Here is a 21847-nt window from a genome sequence, read left to right as displayed (position 1 = left end):
GCCTTCATATCTTTAATAATAGCTTGTGCTAGGCATAAAAAAATCTATCGAATGTATCTTTCCTCATTGTTTTTTTTATTTCTGTATGAGATCCTCTGTCGCTACTATCTTTCATCTAGCTCTAATAGCATCGTCCTGTTCGCTTGAACTTATCAGCTAGAATCTACAGTATTTTTCTCTCATAACAAAACAGCTTCAGCTGGCTTTAATACCAGCCGAACAGGCCCAAATCACCGCCACGGTAATCCGATAGAGACTGTTGAGGCCATCACATGTTCTCCTCATCTTTTGTCTTTAGATCCCCAGTCTTTACCCCGTCCAACCATCTTCCTCTGCAACCTAACGGGCGACGCCACCGCCGCCTCCTCCCGATGTCGTCCTATGCCGGCCACCGCCGAAAGACCGACCTTCTCTTCTAGTAATCGCTCTAAGCCTAATAGACTCGTGTAGGCCTTCGGATTTGGAATCCTAACGCCCGTATTCTATTTTTGAATTGGTAGAAAATTTGAGTAAGAAAACCTTAAATCACTCAAATGAAATCACTTAAGTGAAGTTTAATATTAGGGGTTGTTTGGTTCGTGCAGAAACTCCTAAAATTTCTGTCCCATCGAATGTTTGACACATACATGGAGTATTAAATATAGACTAATTACAAAACTAATTGCATAACTTACGACTAATTTGCGAGACAAATCTTTTAAGCCTAATTAGTCCATGATTTGACAACATTATGCTACAGTAACCATGTGCTAATGACAGATTAATTAGACTTAAAAATTTCGTCTCAAAAATTAGCCTTTATCTATGTAATTAGTTTTATAATTAATTTATATTTAATATTCTTCGTTAGTATCTAAACATTCGATATGACGTGAATTTTACAAACGACTAAGGCCCCGTTTGGCACGGCTCGCGGCGGCTCCGGCTTTTTTTGACAAAAATACTGTAGCAACACTGTAGCAAAGCCGGTTTTCTCTCTCCTCTCCTCCCCTCTCACTGACATCGGCACTGTTCACCGAAGCCGGAGAAGCCGGTTTGTCTGGCTCCCCCCGCTTGCTACAGTGCGCGTGCTACAGTGAGACAGAAAAGTAAGAGAGAGAAAACCGTCTTTTTGCTATAGCGTTGCTACAGTGATTTTGTCAGATAAGCCGGAGCCGCTGCGAGCAGTGCCAAACGGGGCCTAAATACACCCCCCTTACTCTAAAGAAAACGGCAGCCTATCAAAGCGTAAGCATAAAAACGAAACTGGCTCGCAAGTTGCCAGCGCTACATCAACAGCACCGAAGCAGAAAAATAAAAACAAAACGGAAAAGGCAGCGGCGTTTCTCTCTCTCTCTCCACAAACGCCACGCCGCGAGACTCCCACGCAGTCCGCCCCCGCGTCGTCTCGCTCTAGCCTCGCGATGGCCGCCGCTGACTACGACCGCGCGTACCGCCCCTACGCGCCCCCCGCCCCCGCCCCCGCCGGTGAGTACGACCGCCCCTACCGCAACGAGGTCGTGCCCTACGGCGACCGGCGCCTCGACATCGTCGTCAAGCCGCCCGCCAGGTCGCCGCCGCCGCCGCTGCCGGTATCCACAAGGAGCGGCGGCGGCGGAGAGGCGGGGTCGGTGTGGTGCTTCAGCGACCCGGAGATGAAGAGGCGGCGGCGGGTGGCGAGCTACAAGGCCTACTCGGTGGAGGGCAAGGTCAAGGCATCGTTCCGCAGGGGGTTCCGCTGGATCAAGGCCAAGTGCTCCGAGCTCATCCATGGCTGGTACGGATCACGCCTTCTTCTTCTTCCCCCCTCCCCCTTTAATCGGGTCCTCCGTTCTTCTTCTCAATATTCTCGGACATCTAACGGCGACGGCCGGCTGCTTTGGTTCCCGAGCATGGGTCCTGACGTCCTGTCCTTCCCCTGGGTAATGGGTTCTGCCCAGCAAGTTCAGAAGCTTTTAATCTTCATTTTAGTGTTTGTATGGACTATTGGTACGATTGATTGCCATTGTCCTTGTGCCTCTCATCATACATCGTTCATCGTTGCTTCCTGAAATGGTTAGGGAAGTCACAGGTACATGGGACAGATCTCTAGCAAATTACAAGCTCATCAGCACAAGTTGTCATCCTTTTGGCTCACCTCTTAAGCAGCAAGATAGCGCTAGCTCGTTTTTCTGATGAAGTGATGCGCTATTCGCCTCTAATTTCCATTTTCCCCTACTTTTCCAGAACCTGGGATCTTGGGATGGTGGAAGGTGCAGCTACAATGCGCGATGGATGGTTGTCGGGTGTATTTCGCTAATTCGCTCCCAAAATGTGGAAGAGAAATTGTTCTGAGATTGTGTAGAGAACTTGTTGCCCCTGGTTATAGGAAAAGAACTAGTGGCTCTGCTGAGATTGCTTGTCGCTGCCTGCTAATTACCCCTAATTTTGTTCAAAAATATTTCAAGAAGAATTGAATGTCGGAAAAGAAAATTTCTTTGCGTGATAATACTTTTCTAATAGTTCTCCTCTTGTGCTCATATGCAATTTGGTCGCTGGTCAGGAAAATATACAGACCATCATGCTACTCCATTCGCTTGTCATGGCTTATGAGCCAAGCGAACGTGGTGCTTTCCAATTGCGTAGCCGCTCTTTCATGCATTTATTTCAATGAGGAAAGGTCTATTATTTCAGCGCTCTATGATATGGACATGATCACCTGAATCATGGGAGGGTAAGAAACATTTTGCACCTCAGCGTGGCTTCCTTTTCCATGTTCTGAATCGAGAAAGACCCTCTGGGTGGGGGTGATCTTAGCACACAAGTGGCCATGTTTACCGATTCTTCGATATACTGTACTTCTTGTGCCAGTGTCTCTGAACTCCCAAAGGTGACCTGGTCATATTACCTGCGTGCGTTTCACCATCTTGTTTGAAGTTTTTAAACTGGTCCAGCTAAATTTAATCCATGTGTTGTAGCATAGTCCAGTGTACCTGCCGAGAGAACCGTGTGAGACGACCCTGCCGCAACCACATGGTTTCCAAGCAGGTGTTGCGGCCGCTCGGGGTCGGTGCATGATGAGCCGGCGCGAATTCGGGGTCTGGGCGGGGCCTTAAACCCGCGTCTGCGCACGTCGGGGATGAGCTGTCCGCCGGCGCCGGGACCTGGAGCCGACTTTCTCTCGTGCGGTCGTCGGTCGTGCCGTGATGCTGCCTGCTGGAAACCAGGCCAGAAGATATACGACCGTGTATACCGCATGTGGTGCAGCAGTATATACATACCATTCTCATCGTCGGTCTTCTTCAGCTTCAGACAGAAGAATGGTCCTAGTTTTTGCGGAACAAGGAAATTAATTTTACTTTGCTTGTAGCTTGAATAGATAGTATATCTTTTCTGGAACAGGAGAGTGTTTTGCCTTTGCCGGATGAAGCGCACGAACTGTTAGCGGTTTATGGAGATCGGTAGATCTAGTCTAGATCATATGATTCTGTCACGCCTGTTCAAAGCTAACACGCCATGTATTGCGCAATGCACAGGGCCTGATACGTAATCGTTGCGCCTCTACTGCACATTGCCAACCAACCGCTGCTTCTTGTTCCGCCGGGGCTATACGGCCATCTTTCGAGCAAGCCCAATCGATCTTGGGAACCCCGGACCGCGAGGGCTGCTGGGCTGCAAAAATGGCACGATGGTGCACGTGTTTTTGTCACTATCCGATACTCTCTCTCTGTTATTATTTATACATCGTATTAGGTTTGTCCTAAGTTAAATATAACCTTTATTTTTTAAAAAAAATAGATCCATAACATAAAATTTATATTTTAAATTTACCACAAAAAGTACTTTCATAATATATAATTCATATGTTGTAAACTATAAGGATTTTAAAAAATGGATGGTCAAAGATAGAAATGTTTGACTTAGGACACACCTTATGTGACATGTAGAAAAGAATAGAAAGAGAACCAGAGATGACAGCAATATGCCCAAGCTCCCATTTAGAACGCCACAAATTTTCCATTTTCAATGAAAATAAATCGTTTCCTGTGAAATTTTTGGACAATATGAAATTACTACGTTCCAAAAATAACTTAAGGTTGTGTTTGATTCGAAGACTAGAGAGGACATGACAGTCCCATACCTGTTTTTTAGAACAAGACTTCCGGTTCTGTTGTTTGGTTGCATGGACGAGATTGTCCTTGTTTTTACTCCCTCCGTCTTAAATAAAAATAATATAAATCTTATTTGTTGAGAGATCAAATAATCTCAATCTCTTAAATAGGTTTATAGAAAAAATAACAAGATCAAACTTATATTGTTTGACTTCGCGAAAAACGACGGAGGGAGTAGTTTGGTCAAGCGTATGCGACATGGGCTCAATGTGTCGATGTCCTTGTCTTCTTCTCCACCCCTGAAACTCTAAAAAACATCGTTACCGCGGTACTGTGCGGAGCCCCGGTGCTCCAACAGCTCTCGGTGTCTACGACCCCTATTGTCCCTGTGGGCGCCATCGCCCCTGCAACCCCGGTGCTCCCACATGTCCCATCGTCCGAGGCGTTTTAGCCCTTGGAGCCCTCATAGAGTCATAGCTCCAAACATCACTGGAGTATGCGTAGCTGCCACTGCCCCAGCGACCCCTGGCCCCCGCAGTTGCCGAAGCCCCTATGACCCCTCGGCGCCATCGCGGCTGCCATGCTCCACGCCAACAGGTAGGTACACTAACGAGGCTTAAATTTTTATACATGATTCAATGAATATGAAATTTTTATTAAAGTTCAAGCATGCAATAATTAACCCATGCTAAAAATTCCACCACGATTGGACCATAGATACTGCAGCTATGGATTAATTATAGAAAAGCATAGATCTAAAACTACATCAAAAATTTGTACTTAAGCATACCATATTATATGTTCTCTATGTAGATCTACACATGTAGAGTCCAACAAAATTGAATTTTCTATATTTATGATTTTTTGTGATTTACTATTATTTTTCAAAGATTAAGCCGAAATAAATAAATAAAAAGACAAAGACAAATCCGCCTTTGAAAACCGCTTATAACCGGTCAAGGGGTAAAACAAACGGTTTTAAAAGTCCAAGAAGGTGGTTTGCCCAGTTTTAGAGTTCAGGAAGAAAAAACATACTTTCGTAAAAGTTGAGAGAGGTAATATGGACTTTTTCCAATAGGTAAAATATGTATTTTGGGCCGAGAACATTTGTTCTTAGCAGGATCTGTGCTGTCCACTGAGCCTTGTGGGCTTAGGCCGGGCAAAGGCTACATCCAGCGGGAGCGGCGAGCACAAGTGAGGCAGTGACGGCGAAAAGCTGTCCAGCGGGATTGTGCGCGAGGTGAGCCACGCGGGACGCCGCAGCGGCGTCAAGCGGCTCGGAACGCAGAGGCGGCGGCGTGCACGTGGGAGGCTGTGCGCGAGGCGTGGCGTCTTCCCCTCTGTTTCTCCTCCTCGCGTCTCCGTCCCTAACCCTAGCGGCCGGCCGCATCGGGAGCTGAGCGGTAGGAGGAGCGCACGCCGCACAGACTCTTGGAGCGCAGGTCGGCAGGTGTGTGCCTAACTGCCGCCTAAGTGCCTTTGCTTTTCAATCGGATTTGCAATTGCAATGATGCGTGTACTGTAGATTGCAGAAGTTTTGGTACAATCAGTAGTTCAGTGCTCGTATGATTGGGAATGGAAATGTATTGATTAGTTTTATCGTGTACTTAATTGGGACGTTTAGTAGTATCAAGAGGCGTCAAGCATGTACTAGCAAAAATGCTTGAGCATAACCCGCAAAATTTAGCCTATCTGTGGGTTCGTGGACAACCCGCCCTGCATACCTATTCCTCACCATGAAACTTGAAATCAAGTCATCAATAGATGCGAAACTCCCATAGTCTCTCGTGTAATAGTTAGCAATCCTGTTGATTCAGTTCTGGGGCACTGTTTCTTATGTAGCATCCAGCAACCCTGAAGGAACTTTTCCATCACTAGTTCTTGTCCTGCTCCCTCCTCTCTACTCCTACTCCCTCCTCTCTACTGGCACTGGCATTGCTGTCAGGAGACCTATCTGGATTTGGGGTTGTATTTTGGTGGGAAACCCTATTTTCAATGGATTCGTTATTTTTTTCCTGCAAGAGTCACTCTGAACAGTAATATATTAAAGTCCAAATATCTCATTCTCTCCATCAGTTGGTTGAGGATTTCTTTGCTGCGTAGTGGAGTACTAATTCAAACTGTCCATACATTACTTTTTCGATGGATTCTGCATATGACAAGTTGCAGGAGTACAACGGCCCTCATCTATATATTGTTGCATTCCAGGTAACAGTATGAAGGTCAAGATTCTTCAGTGGCATGCAGTGGCTTCTTGGACGTGGGATGCACAGGATGAGACATGTGGCATATGCAGGATGGCTTTTGACGGCTGCTGTCCTGACTGTAAGTTCCCTGGTGACGATTGCCCGCTCATTTGGGGTGCCTGCAACCATGCTTATCATCTGCACTGCATACTGAAGTGGGTCAATTCTCAAACATCCACACCCCTTTGCCCCATGTGCCGTAGAGAGTGGCAGTTTAAGGGCTAAGGTACTATGGCCATCTAGAACTATATCAGCACCAAGTGACTCTCAGTTCTCCTGAGAGAAGACTGTATTGTTTTTCTGGCACTATTGTGATGCTTTATTTTAAAGTACTTCATATTGTTTTCTGCATAATATAAATCCTGATTGTCAGTGCCTGCTTAAGTGATCCTGTGTATGCTTCTGAGCTTGTGATGGAACAAATGAAATTATTGCTTTTCTTAGGGCTGACTTCCTAATCTTATCCCAAATTGGTTTGTTCTTATTGTTTACCTTCTGAAGGATTACAAAAAGTCTAGTATCAGAGCTAGGCAACTGATTGAATTCTGTTCTGGTAGGGTAGTCTAAGTACTGCATAACAATGAGGAGGAAACTGCATAGTGTATTAGCCCCGCCTGCTTTTACCTGTATTCTTTACTTCCACAACAAGAATGATCTATCGATTAGCAGGTCTCAATATAAGATCCTATACTAGTACCGAACTTTGAGGATCGTGCGCTAGGTCATATTCTGAAAAGGGAGCATCTGAAATACAAATGTTAGAAATGGTGCCATACAGCACTAATAAAACCTTAAAACTTATGCAGTTGCATGGGACTGTTACTGCTTATAAGCATCCCACATTGCACATTATCGAGCTGTGATTTGGACAGGTTGGATGGCTAATTTAGTTACTCTTCGCCTTTCTAGATAGGCATGTACTTCCCTATGCCTCATACTTTGGTTCCTTATTAAAATTGGAGTTCTAGTCGTTACTAGTGCATTTAGACTTCTTATATAAGCCTCCTAAAATTTACTCAATTAGTACGAGATCTGGTGCACTTTATGGCTTTTTCCCTGTTCTGAGCTACCTCTTTATTTGGTTGTGAAGTTGTGGGAGTATAGCAACTCCACCGACTGAGGTTCAAATTCTGGTTGTCCAATTTGAGGCGCAATGATTGTTTTAGTGGCATAAGCTTTTGCTCCACGAGGTCATAGAGAGCCTGTTCGGTTGGCCGGTTCATATCGTTGCTGGGTCGTGAAGAAGTACTGCTGGCTGGTTTGTGTGAGAGAAAAATACTATTCCGGCTGAAAATTTACGATCGTTTACGACAAGCCACAGCCAAACGAACAGGCTTCGCAGTCTAGTTGTGTGGTAGAGACTAGTGAGTGTGCATGCATCTGTAACCCCAAAAATGAAAAGGGGAAAAATCGAGGCACTTGAAGCTCATTTTCTCATTCGATATGATAAATTGAGAAGGTTATACTGTCATATGACTGATAAGTGCCTTCCTTGGGAAATCTTTTATGTTCCCTTGTGTTGTTGTTGTTGTTGTTGGGTTTTTTTTCCAAACGTTCTCGTTTTCTCTTAAGCAAGGGGGCATAAAGTTTAATTTAGGGAAAATACTATTTTAGATGTAATTTAAAGGCCGTATATTCTTCAAAAGCATGTATAGATCTTGTTTTTCATAACCCAAAACTGTTGGTGTCTCTACATAACTGAAAGGAGCATATCAAGCAAGTCTTGTATGCCGTTTATCTGGGACATCCAGTCTGGGCCTTGGCTTTTCCAAGGTCCTTCGACCTGAATCTATTTGTCGTAGTTGTACTTCACCTTATTGTGCACAGTTCGGCTGCATTAAAGTCGGCTGATAAATTAACTGAGACTCTGTTTGGTTTTTTAGGCGTTTCTAAAATTCTTGTCACATCAAATGTTTAGACACATGTATAGAGTATTAAATATAGACTAATTACGAAATTAATTGCACAACTTACGACTCATTTGCGAGACGAATCTTTTAAGCCTAATTAGTCTATGATTTGACAACGTGCTACTACAGTAACATGTGCTAATGATAGATTAATTCGGCTTAAAAGATTCGTCTCGCAAATTACCTCCATCTATGTAATTGGTTTTATAATTAATTTATATTTAATTCTTCTGATTAGTATCTAAATATTCGATGTGACATGAATTTTAGGAGCGACTAAAGAATTAAACACTCTCTAAAACTGATTTATTATGAGAAAAAAATACTATAGATTTTGGCTAACAAGGCCTGGTTTAGTTCTAAAAAATTTTCACCCCAAACTATCACATCGAATCTTGCGGCACATGCATGAAGTATTAAATATAAACGAAAAAAAACTAATTGCACAGTTTAGTTGGAAATCGCGAGACGAATGTTTTAAGACTAATTAGTTCATGATTAGCCATAAGTGCTACAGTAACTAATATGCGCTAATGATGGATTAATTATGCTTGATAAATTCGTCTCGCAGTTTTCAGACGAACTATGTAATTAGTTTTTTTTATTAGTATCCGAAAACCCTTTCCAACATCCTAAAACATCCGATGCGACGTCAAAATTTTTTTATTTCGCGAACTAAACTTAGCCTAAGCCAACGGGCCCTGCTGCGAGCTCAGGGAATCCCAGGAATTCGCTCGCCGCATCGAGGGCCGACCAAGGCCACGACAGGGGCGCGGCCCCCACGTTCACAGGTAGTACAGCCGGGGCCGGCTGGCCGCACCCTCACCCCCGTCCCGCCCATCAAGCAGAGGAAGCCCGGTTGCCCGAAGCCACTTCCCTGTTCCCTCTGCTCTACTAGGCCTCTGTACCCAGCCCCCGATCACGCGCACCATTTTGTTCCGGCTTCCGGCTGTAGCATCCGGGTCTCGTTCACTTCACGAATTACGGCAAGTGTGAACCGGCGAGTGCGCCAAAGGGCGCCTAGCTCAAACGGTTAGGTGACCCAGCGGCACTCCTCAAGTCCTGGGTTCGACTCCCCGTGGGAGCGGATTTCAGGCTGAGGTTAAAAAAATCCCCTCGCCCGTCCCCATGTGCCAAAGCGCAGTGGAAGGCCCCGGCCCGGTTCTCACAGGGTGACGGCACCTCCTGTGTCAGGATGGGGGCGGGGGTTCGGGAGTTTTCTCGATCTGTGTGAGAAGATCCTTCTTCTTAAACGGAAAACCCGGGGGCCGTCATAACCCCCCGCAGGTCGAGTTTTTTTTTTGAACCGGCGAGTGCCATGGCCACCTTCGTCCTGGCAACCGGGCCCCACACGCTACGCCTGCCCCGGCGCCCCCAATCAATCATGCCCACTGCCTCCAGCTTAGGGCAGTCCCAATGGTGCATTGATGATGGTTTCTATCCTCATTAAATGACTTGCCACGTAGGCAAAACGCTGATGTGGCAACGTAATTAATGAAGAAAGAGAGCAAAAATCATAGAAATGGTTTCTTCATGAAGAAACCAGGTCTACTCTTGACCCAATGTACTAAGAAATCATGAAATCGCCATTGGGGAGAAACCACCAATTTCTAGGGAGCTCGTGTCGCACTCCCATTGAAGGAAAAGATAGAGTTGGGAGAGAGAAAGAAAAAATAGTTATTACTCATAGAAACCATGAGTTGGAAAACAGTACTTTTTTGGTGCGGTATCCTATGTTATAGAAACTGCTAGTTTCCTTCATTGGGACTGCCCTTAACGTCAACTGCCAAGTAAGCGGGCGGGCAGCTGCTAGCTAAACGCGTTCGCTTCCTCCTCCCGCGCCGGCGCCGCTGCAAACGAGAGCGAGCACGCAAACAACGCCCCGCCAGCTCTTATTTATACTCTCCCTCTCCCTGCCCCACTCATCTCATTCTCTCATCTCGGCATCTCACCAACGTTACTCACCTGAGCAAAGCAGCGCAGAGCAACGATCCAATCCAGCGGCGTTTTTCATTCGACGCGCAGGCGCAATGGCGGCGGGGAAGACGGCGATGAAGAAGCCGTCGTCGTCGTTCGGGACGAGGGCGTGGCGGCTGCTGCGGCTGGCGGTGCTGTGGGCGCGGAAGGGCGGCGCGGCGCACACGCACAGCCTGCGCCTCCTCCGCACGCTCCGCCGCCACGGCCACGGCCTCGCCGGCCTGGGCGGCGCGCGCGGCGACCGGGACCGGCTCCGGCACGGCGAGCGCGAGTACTCCATCGACGAGACGCCGGCGTTCCGGTTCCGCACCCCGTCCGCGCGCGTGCTCCGCCTCATCCCCTGCATCGCGCCGGCCGTGCCGGACACCCCGGGCCTCTACGGCGACGACGACCACCGCTACTTCTTCGCTACCGCCGCCGCACGGGAGATGGACGAGGACGACGCCGGGTACTACCGCTACGGCGACGACCCACGGAGCGCACGCGACGTCGAGGACGAGGAGGAGGAGCTGAGCTGCTGCGGCGACGACGAGCAGCTGCTGGAGCACGTGGTGGTGGAGGCCTGCCGCGCGAGCACGGCCGGGTCGGCGGTGGCAGGGGACAACGGCGAGGACGCCGGGGTGGACGTCAAGGCGGAGGAGTTCATCGCCAGGTTCTACGCGCAGATGAAGCTGCAGCGCCAGATCTCGTGGGTGCAGTACAACGAGATGATGGAGAGGAGCATCAGCTAGATTCATTCATTGCTTGGTTGATCCTTGATTACAACTAGTAGTAGCAGTTAAGCTTGAGGAGCTCTAGTTCGTCTATAGATATGCGAACATGTACATTTTTTCTCTAAAATTTCTTTTGTTGCTCTCAAATTATTACTGCTGCATATTCCAGATTAGCGATCGAGCAAGATTATCTACATGCCCCTACTTTATTCCGCTGGCAGGCGCTCTCAGTCACACTATCAAATTGCAGGTGAGATTTGTGAGAAGGTAGGGCGGAGAGGTGGTGTGTGTGTGGCTGACAAGAGGCATACAGCTGTGGATGCACCTGAAAGCCGGACCCATTGTATTCTTTGTTGGATAAGGAAGGAGCTAGAATTGCATCCTTACATAGGCCTCGTTTAGATGCTGAAAAAATTTCAACCCAATGAATAGTACCACTTTCGTCTTATTTGACAAATATTGTCCAATCGTAGACCAACTAGGCTCAAAAGATTCATCTCGTGATTTCCAACTAAACTGTGTAATTAATTATTTTTTTTACCTACATTTAATACTCCATGTAAGCGGCTAAAAATTGATGTGATGGAGAGAGAGTGAAAAAACTTGGAATTTTGGTGGCATCTAAACAAGGCCATAGTATACATATACAATTTCTTTTCTCGAATCCGTGTCTGAATTGGTTGATTTGATTGTTAGATGCACGTTTGTTTGTGCATTTTAGTTAATACTCCTACTACTGTACAGTATATGATTGGGCTGCCACTAGATTGATCACTGATTGGTATGATGTGTTGTCCTCTGATAGTACTCTCAGTTTTGTTCGTTAGTGTGGACCTGAACCATGAGAATTTTTATTTTTTAATCCTTTTTTATTTAATATTTTAATAACAATCGTACCTGAAATTTTTTTGAGGATCTTAAATTCAGCGGTATACCGGGCTAAAATTTCTGATTGATTTTAGGTTGCTGGCTTTCTGGCTGTATACAGGTGTTTGCTTTACATACTGCCTGAATGATGTGTTGTCCTGATAGTACTCTCAGTTTTGTTCGTTAATGTGGACCTGAACCATGAGAATTTTTATTTTTTAATCCTTTTTTATTTAATATCTTAATAACAATCGTACCTGAAAAAATTTTGAGGATCTTAAATTCAGCGGTATACCGGGCTAAAATTCAGCGGTAGTTTTTGACAAATGTAAACCCAAATCTCTTTTGCAGGTACGGTTCCGAGGGACACACTGGCTATGTCAATGGGCCAACTTGCAGCGGCGTGAAGATCTGAGAGATCAAATGATCTCTGTGGCTCAACGCCTTGAGAAGTCGGCTCTACAATTCTTTCGTTCTAATGGATGGCTTTCACAAAGACATGTTGGTTTTGTTTAGTCAAGAAATTTTTACTTGTTTTGTTAGTTGTGAGACCGGTGGTTTTGCCTGCAACCGTACTTTGTGAACGCGTCTGGAGTTTGTAATAATTAGCCTGATTCTATCCTTGGATAGATGAAGCCGGATATTTTATCCTTTATCTAAAAAAACGGGCTAAAATTTTATATTATTTTGTCGAGCATCTTAAGAACCTCAAATACAAAAACTCAAAACTATTAAGTTGTAGATCTCATTGAGTATTAACTTTGGTATAAGAAGTATCTTCATTTGATACCATACAAAGATGATACTATTTTTCTAATGCGACAAGCGATAGTACGAGATTATTGTTGTAACACGGCCTCCGAGAGTAGCGGAGACCTACGCGGTTAGCAGTTCGCAAAGACATCTCCGACCGATCACCTAAGTGAAGGCCCAGCCACCACGCCTCCAGACCCTGACCCTGGAAAGATGACAGTTTCTCACACTGTGCTCGCAGGACGCTGCATGCAACCTCGGCGGAGCCTCCGCCCGTTAGGCGCGCAGGCACCTCCGGACGAAGAGGGTGGAGACCGCCCCACTGATAGGCTAATCAAATGCCAACGTCTAATATATGTGTGCAGGTAAGCAGAGGAAGGCGCTCATGGACGGCGCTGGCACTCCGGTTCGGCCTCCGCTCATATGGGCGGAGGCCCGAGCAGGAGCACGACTGAACCGGGCATCGGAGGTCCTTGGTTTTCGGCGTCCCTGAGGCGGAGACCGACGGCAGAGGGCCAAAGGCCCATCAACGAAACCTAAGGCCTGCTGGGCCGGTTGGTCGCGCAGGCCCAGTATCCGATAGCGGCGTGGCAAGATTACCCCCGAGACGAAGAGCAAGTAGAGGAATATTCCCAGAATGTACTGTAGTAGTTGAGGGGCACTGTTGTAAACACCGCAAAGGCGGTAGTTAAGCCATATAAATAGGGAACACTTGTAACAGTACGGGAGGTTGGTGAACGTATTAATAAAACCACTACATCACGTGTCATTCCCTTACACGCCCACTTGTCGTGCCAGCCCTTCCAAAGCCTCCGCCCGATTACTGCACTCATCGGGCGGAGGCCCCTACCACTTCCTCACCGTCTGAGACCGCAAGTCTCAACATTGGCGCCCACCGTGGTTTGGCCAAGGCAAACCAACGATGGCAGGGAAAAGAAAAACCACCACCAGAGCAGCAACGACCACGGGTCAGAGAGGAAGGCCTAGACGCACCACTCGTAGCACCTACGCAACCTTGCCAGCAGAGGATGACACCAGAGCAGATGCCCAAGGTCAACCACCGGAACCCCAAGATCTAGAGATTCAAGATCTGGAGGCCCAACCAAATTCAGGAACAACACTCGAGCAAGAACTGCAACAGCTGCAAGCACAGTTGCAAAGAGCGCAACAAGAGAGGGACATAATGGCAGCAGCATTCGCAGCTAATCAGCAAGCTACTCAAGCGTCAGCACAAGCAGCAAAAATAGGGCAGCAGTTGGTAGTCCTACATGCTAAGATGCTAAGTATGCAGCATGCAGTACCAGCGTCAACCTTCGCAATCCTAGCCTCCGCAGCAACACCAACTGTAACCATACCACAAGGGCCTCCGCCAGTGATCAGCTTGCCTATGATGCCATCTCAGGTGATGCGGAGGCCTATCGATCCCAAGTCCCCACTCTCTGAAGGCATACAACAATCACCATGGCCAACGGCGTACAAGCCAATCACACTACCAAAGTTCAACGGAAAGACAGACCCCCATCAGTTCATTATGAGTTACGAGGCAGCAGTAGCCTCCGCCGGCGGAGATGACGCCGTCCTGGCAAAGTCATTTGTTATTGCTGCCGAAGGTGACGCGTTGGCTTGGTACTCCATGCTCAAACCAAGCACGGTCTATTCTTGGGAAACCCTCCGGGACAAGATATTGGCAAATTTCAAAGGGCTAACAGCACAGTCGCTGAAATCCACAGATCTATTCTAGTGCAAGCAAATGCAGGGAGAGACTACACGACTACTTTCGAAAATTCGTGCAACTAAAGGCGAAGGCACCAGACATCCCAGACGAGATCGCCATCGAAGCAGCGATCAAAGGCCTCTGAATTGGGCCATTCGCAGCACACCTAGCAAGAAAGAAACCAACTTCCATACAACAGTTGTATGATGAGTTCAAGAAATACTGCAGATCAGACAATGACCTCCGGAAAAGGCTGGAGGAGCAGGGTCAAAACAGACAGCAAAACAGCAGCAAAAACTCCCAGAAAAGCTATACGAACCAGAATGTGTCAAATCAGAAACCAGGCCAGGGGCAAGTGCTCAGTATCGAGGGTCAACCTTACCCCGAACAAGGGCAACTGGCAGTGCCAGCAGGGCTGGAGACCCAAACTAGGAACCAAGGTCGGTAAGGTTACCAAGGCAAAAACTAGAACAAAAACCACAAGCAGAAACAACGCATGCCATATTGTGTTTTTCACGGCGAAAGTGCAGGGCACAGCACCAAAGATTATCTGAAGACAAAAGAGACACAGGAAAGGATGAAGAACAAACAGACTGCCCAACCTCCGACACAGCAGAGCGCAAGAGAGGTCAGCACCACCTACACAACTGGCCACCAGTAGTACTGCCCAATGTACCCAGCGCTAAACGCAAACCAAATACATCCCTCCACACTGGCCTCTGCCTATTACCCAAACTACCTACCAGCATGGCGGTCAGCGCCTTCGTAGCAGCCTCCGGTGGGTAACTACAGGTTGGAGGCAAGCCTGACCTACATAAACCCAAAACCTCCCCATATAACCTACCTCGAAACAAACCCACCGCCACAAAACCAAAGCAGGTTCGAGCATCCGCCGCAACAGCAGCACATGCAGCAACTGCCTCCACCGCCACCTCACAACCAACCCCCAACACCAAAAAATGAGCCAAGCCTAGAAAACCAAGTCAACCCTCATGGAGCACTACCAACAATAGGCATGATACTACCAATCGCCGGAGGATCATCAATGGAGTTTCAAACGAAAAAGCAGAAAAAGGATCACCTCCGCCTGGTAAACAATGTAGCAGTCCAAGGCCCAGCAAAATACATAGATTGGTCTAGAGTCCCAATCACCTTCACAGAAGAAGATCTCCAGCTAGAAAGCTACCCTCACACAGACGCAATGGTAATCAAGACAAACATAGCAGCATGGGAGATAAGCAGAGTGTTGATTGACACTGGCAGTTCAGCAGACATCATCTTTGCAAATACCTTTGACCAAATGAAGCTCAGCAGGAATCAACTACTACCCTCTAAATCCCCTTTGATAGGATTCAGAGGCAAGCAGATACAAGCACTAGGAAAGATATCACTCCCAGTGTCGTTTGGAATCCAAGCAAATGCTAGAACCGAGTACATAACCTTCGACGTCGTCGATCTGTATTACCCATACAATGCCATCTTGAGCAGAGGATTCACGACCAAATTCAACGCAGCCCTGCATATGGCCTACATGTGCATGAAAATACCAGCACTCCATGGTATTATCATAGTTCGAGGCAGCCAGAAAGAAGCAAGAAACATAGAAAAAGCAATTTACAGAGCCCAAAGAAACATCAATGCAGTCGAGTCGACAGACAAAGAACTAGAGCCTCCGGATATGCCCAGAGGAAAAACAGATATGGCAGGTCAAGAAGAGACAAAGGTGACCCCTCTAAAAAAGGAGTTACCAGACAGAAAAGTAACAATCAGCTCAGAATTGAGCAAAGCAGAGGAGGAAGAGCTCATGGAAACTCTAGTAAAAAACAATGACATCTTCGCCTGGTCAGCCTCTGACCTCCAGGGAGTCAGCAGGGACATCATACAGCACGAACTAGATATCAATGAAAACATGAGGCCAAGAAAGCAGAAACAGAGAAAAATGTTAGAGGACAGAATCCTGGCAGCAAAGGCGGAGGTGCAAAGATTGCTAGATGCAAAAGTCATCAGGGAAGTCAAGTATTCAGAATGGCTTGCAAACGTAGTACTGGTACCAAAGAAGAATGGCAAAATGAGAATGTGCATAGATTTCACAGATCTGAATAAAGCTTGCAAAAAAGACCCTTTCCCATTGCCAAGAATAGATGCCTCCGTCGACAAGGCAGCCAGATGCCAGAGGTTTTCTCTCCTCGACTGTTTCTCTGGGTATCACCAAATCTAGATGAAAAAAGAAGACGAAGACAAGACAAGTTTCACCACTCCATTCGGGACATATTGCTACACTAGGATGCCGGAGGGCCTCAAAAATGCCGGAGCAACCTTTGCCAGAATGACAAAGGAAGTTTTGGGCTCATAACTAGATAGAAACATCATAGCCTACGTCGATGACATAGTGGTCATGAGCAAGAACAAGGATGATCACGTCTCCGACTTACAGGAGACCTTCACCAACCTCAGGGCAGCTGGCCTCCGCCTCAACCCAAAAAATGTATATTTGGAGTCACAAATGGGAAGATGCTCGAATACATCATAAGCAGCGAAGGCATCAAAGCGAACCCAGACAAAACCAGAGCAATAATGACAATGGCAGAACCCAAAAACAAGAAAGAAGTGCAAAAGCTGACGGGAAGAATAGCAGCGCTCAACAGATTCATCTCAAAATCAGCAGAACGCAGCCTACACTTCTTCCAAGCCCTGAGGGGTAGAGACAACTTTGAGTGGGGGTCCAAGCAGTTGGAGGCATTTCATAACTTGAAAGAGTATCTGGCAAACTCACTGGTGGTCTCCGTCCCAGAATCGAACATCCACCTATTGCTATATGTGGCGGCCTCCGACCATGCAGTCAGCGCAGTCTTAGTTCATGAGCTAGAAAAAGAATCAGGCAAGACTCAAAAGCAGTTTATTTTATCTCAGAAGCACTGTCCGGAGCCAAGCTAAACTACACTGAGGTAGAAAAAGTTGCCTACACAGTGCTAATGGCATCAAGAAAACTAAAGCATTATTTCCAAGCCCACGAAATCTTAGTTCCAACATCGCTGCCACTACAAGACTTGCTCAGAAACAAAGAAGCCTCTGGCAGAATAGGCAAATGGGCTATAGAGCTATCATAGTTTGGTATCTCGTATGTCCCCAGAACAGCAATCAAATCACAAGCACTAGCCGATTTTGTAGCAGATTGGACACCTCCAACAGAGCCCAAGGTACAACCAACCACTCAAGGCTGGATAGCATTCACGGATGGAGCCTGGGGCCAAGCTGGAGCAGGAGCCTCCGCCGTCCTAATGGCACCCTCTGGCGTCAGACTGAAATATGCAGCAAGGCTAGAGTTCAAATCAACAAACAACATAGCAGAATATGAAGGTCTGATCCTAGCGCTCAGTAAAGCAAAGGCCCTAGGGGCAAAAACATTGACAGTCAAAATAGATTCTCAAGTGGTTACTGGACAAGTAGAGAAAGAATACACAGCAAGAGAGCCAGAACTCATCAAATACCTATCCGTTGTCAAAAATTTGGAGCGGAGATTCGAGGGCTTCACCCTGAAGCACATCCCAAGATCAGAAAATGCAGAGGCAGATGAACTAGCAAAAGCTGCGGCAAATAACCTGCCACTGCCACCAAACACTTTTTACCACATCCTGAAGTCTCTAGCAACTGTGGAGACATCTAAGGCGCCTAAGCCCATACTACACCTACAAAATGAAGATTGGAGAAAGGCGATAACATAATTCTTAGAAGGCAAAACCACCGAAGAAGATGAAGCAAAAGCAGCAAGAATACAGGTCAGGGCAAGAAATTACACAATCATAGATGGTGTACTATACAAGAAAGGAGTAGTCCAGCCTCTCCTCAAATGCATATCGCAGAGCGAAGGCATAGAGTTGCTTCAAGAAATACACTCAGGAATTTGCGGGTCGCATATTGGCTCTAGAGCATTATCAGCAAAGGCAATAAGGCAAGACTTTTACTGGCCAACACACATACAAGACGCAGAGCAAACAGTCAGAACATGCAAAGCATGCCAAACATTCTCCCCCAGGCAGTCAAAACCATCGTCGGAGACCCAGCTTATACCTCCGACATGGCCGCTACAAAGATGGGGTATGGACCTGGTCGGCCCATTACCACCATCCTAAGGAGGAAACAGATTCACAGTAGTGGCAGTAGAATATTTTACAAGATGGATAGAAGCAAAGCCGCTGGCGAAGATAACCTCAGAAACTGTCAGAAAATTCTTCTGGCAAAACATCATTTGCAGATTCGGTGTACCGAGGATTCTGACAGTAGACAATGGAAAATAATTCGATTAAGAGAACTTCAAAGAATTCTGCAAAAGCATTGGGACAAAACTAGCCTTCGCCTCAGTATACCACCCAGAGTCCAATGGTGCTGTGGAAAGAGCAAACAAAATAGTATTTTCAGCAATATCAAAAACATTGCTAGGCCTACGCAAAGGAAAATGGGTAGATGAATTACCCAGAGTGATTTGGTCACACAATACATCCATCTCAAGAACAACAGAATTCACACCATTCTAACTTCTTTATGGAGAAGAGGCCATGATGCTAGAAGAAATCAAGCACGAAAGCCTCTGCACAACGAGACATCTAATGTTGCAAGATGAAGAATATGCAAAAGAAACAATAGAAGCCATAAGACTGGAAGCAATCGAAAACATTGCAAAATATCAGTCCCAAACCAAGAAGTGGAGAGACTCTCAGGTGGTAAGAAAAGACATAAAACACGGAGACCTCGTGCTCAGAAGAAAACCCAACGCACAACTTGTTGGCAAACTGCAACCGAAATGGGAAGGCCCATACACAGCAACGGTAGCAGTCCACCCTGGCTCTTTCCACTTGACCGACAGCGAAGGTGTCATGACAACCCACACCTGGAATATTGACAGCCTCCACAGATACTACATCTAGGCAATGTACCAAAGGGTAACCTCCGCAAATAATAAGCGGAGGCCCCTCCGTTCATTTACTTTTTAGTTCCTTTTTTTCTTTAACCTAAAAAATGCAAAAGACCCTGTACTCTTTTCCTCATAGGGGAACTCCAAGTGGAGGTGAGGTTTTTAACGAGGCAGGCTCAATGTAAAAATCCTCTAGAAGTATAAAGAGGTAATTCCCCAAAAGAACGCTTGAAAAGTCCAAAAACCGAAAGCGGCCAGCTCTAGTGCCGCAATATTTGGTGAACAAAAATAAGCATAGGTCCTTTCAAAGCGCCGGCCACAGGCTTTGGCAATTTGAAACAACCTCCATGGCCAAACAGGCCTCCGACCCTTGACAAAGACCTGACCAGATTCAGGCATCAAGGCAAAAACAACCTCGGCCAAATAGGCCTCAGACCCTTGACAAAGACCTGACCAGATTCAGGCATCAAGGCAAAAACAACCTTGGCCAAATAGGCCTCCGACCCTTGACAAAGACCTGACCAGATTCAGGCATCAAGGCAAAAACAACCACGGCCAAATAGGCCTCCGACCTTGACGAAGACCTGAACAAATCCAGGCATCAAGGCAAAAACAACCTCGGCCAAATAGGCCTCCGACCTTAACAAAAAAAACTACCCCAAACATCAGGGAAAACACCATTATGGCGCTAGAACCAGGAAGGAAGTCTCCACCATCGAAAACAGCAAAAAGAGGAAAATGTCTGACAAAACACTGTCACCATTATGGCGCTAGGACTATTTACTTCAAAAGATCTCAAAAGGAACGAATAATTCAAGCAAGATATAGGCCATTAAAGCCAAGATACGTTCCAACTAACAACGTACCAAAAAGTTAACACCCAAAAGCCACCACCCCACTATAAAACGGGCTCCCCCCATGCCCTTAAAACCTCAGTCAGCATAGGGCGCAAGGGGGGAAGAAGGCAGAGCACAAGCACAAGCCACTTCAATGGCCATGGAGGCAGGGGTCTCTTTAGATATCTGAGTCAGCTGTAGATATTGTGCAAAAACTCATAAAATCGGAGGCACCAGTAGACGGGCAGAGATAGTGGGAAAAGAGAAAGGACCCATGACACAGTGATGAACAGCGCAAGTCTACGGAAGAAGGGGGATATCGTACGAAATCTCGTAACATCACCCTAATGCCGGAGACCTAACCTGCCATCCCCACAATCGAAACATGTCCCACGGGTGTGCAGCGTCGGAGGCCTATACCACCAGACAGCTAAAACACCCAGCTAAACAAATACCAAAAGTCTTCGCCTCATGCTCAAGCCGCACCAAACCTCCTATCGGATCCCACACCGACTCAGCAACCCTCGCTAGGCAAACATCAAGTACACCTCCACCGGCCAAAAAAACGCCAGCACTCCTACCCCGACCATCAAGCAAGCACAGAGAAGGAGAGAACATGGGGCAGAGGTCCTTGCCACCACCTCTGTATCACGCATGTTCACCCAAGCAAAGGCCCACGGTGTGCAAGCTCGGGACTAGACGAGATATGTAAACTGGCACAACAGACATAAGCCCCCGCACAAACAATAAAAAAAGTGAACCTGTTCTGTATTCCATAAAACGTCAAGTACCATTCTTACAGGACACAAACTTACAATAAAATCCAAACTATTGTGGCGGAGGTCCGCACCAAGCAAGCGCGCGAGTAAACCCAGCGCGCTCGTCGTCTATGTCAAACTTAACTGACTCAAACACATCACGCGCAACGCTGCGGGGAAAAGCCGAACGCTAATACTCCCAAAGCTCTCCGCTCACATAAATACCGTCGTTGTAGAGAGTCAAAGGCGCAACATCTTGCGTAGGCTCCCGATTCAGAACCTGCGCAAGGTTAAAATTTTCCACAAAATCATTCAGAACAAAAGAAACTTTATTTACAAGAGTCCAACTGGACTACAACATACAAGTCAAAAGAGCTAAGTCCTACAAAGAGCCTAGACCTTCGGCGTATCAGCCGTAGCAGAAGTCCCTGGAACGGAGCCCGCATCAACTATGGGTAGGGACGGCGCCTGCGGCCTCCGACCATCACCACCGCCGATCGTAGCCCCACCGGAGCGCCAGCGGTGGTGGAGGCATCGCCCGCGGTCACCGAACGCGGAACTGGCGACGGCCTGCCCGCAAGACTCTTCTGCGCATCCTGTAGCACAGGCCAAAATATCAGTGGCATAGGCAATGAAAGCCTTCGTAGCTTTGTAAAAAGCAAGGAGAGAAAATAGCGGCTACAAAGATTAGAAATACCTTCGCCCTTAGGGTGGTCGGCGGAGGTGTACGATGATCGAAGAAATTTTCAATTAAAAATAATACTTAGCTTTATTGATGACCGGTGGGTGTAGTCGGCGTGTTGCGATGTTCGAGAGATGGCTTGACATGGCTCGCTTGTGGCTCGACGCGGCTCGCTCAACGGCTCGACGCGGCTTGTCGTGACTTGCTAGATAGCTCGGACAGCTTGTTTGATGGATCGACACGGCTCGCCGATGGCTCAACATGAGTTGATCGACGTCTGGCTTCCGAGTGCTCCAGAGCTCATGTACTTGGCCTTGATGTTCCGACCTGTGTCTGTACACCCTCTCCTCCAAGCTCCAGCGGCAGGCATGTGCCTTGAGTCGATGATCCCATCATGCACGCATCTTGCTTC

At 47.0% G+C, this 21847-nt stretch overlaps 2 protein-coding genes across 2 annotated transcripts; both read left to right on the top strand.

Annotated features, from left to right (window-relative positions):
- The first annotated feature begins 1277 nt into the window (after window positions 1–1277).
- On the top strand, window positions 1278–2451 carry LOC136496058 (uncharacterized). Its single transcript, XM_066491792.1, has 2 exons — window positions 1278–1756; window positions 2206–2451. Coding segments are annotated over exons 1-2 (354 nt in total). The 5' UTR covers window positions 1278–1403; the 3' UTR covers window positions 2207–2451.
- Window positions 2452–5264: 2813 nt separating this feature from the next.
- LOC136496050 (uncharacterized) lies at window positions 5265–11119 on the top strand. Its single transcript, XM_066491788.1, has 3 exons — window positions 5265–5520; window positions 6279–6395; window positions 10252–11119. Exons 2-3 carry the CDS (start codon window positions 6287–6289, stop codon window positions 10932–10934), a joined length of 792 nt encoding a protein of 263 aa, XP_066347885.1. The 5' UTR covers window positions 5265–5520; window positions 6279–6286; the 3' UTR covers window positions 10935–11119.
- Window positions 11120–21847: the final 10728 nt, after the last annotated feature.

Source organism: Miscanthus floridulus, chromosome 1 (genome assembly GCF_019320115.1).
Source record: "Miscanthus floridulus cultivar M001 chromosome 1, ASM1932011v1, whole genome shotgun sequence".
NCBI classification, from domain to species: domain Eukaryota; kingdom Viridiplantae; phylum Streptophyta; class Magnoliopsida; order Poales; family Poaceae; genus Miscanthus; species Miscanthus floridulus.
Note: the sequence above shows the minus strand (reverse complement) of the source record. Positions and strands in the feature narration are given on the sequence as shown.

Coding starts and splice junctions, on each gene's coding strand:
- LOC136496058 (XM_066491792.1), top strand. CDS start 1,404: ATGGCCGCCGCTGACTACGACCGCGCGTACCGCCCCTACGCGCCCCCC.
- LOC136496050 (XM_066491788.1), top strand. CDS start 6,287: ATGAAGGTCAAGATTCTTCAGTGGCATGCAGTGGCTTCTTGGACGTGG. Junction 6,396..10,251: donor TGACGGCTGCTGTCCTGACT/GTAAGTTCCCTG, acceptor TTCGACGCGCAG/GCGCAATGGCGGCGGGGAAG.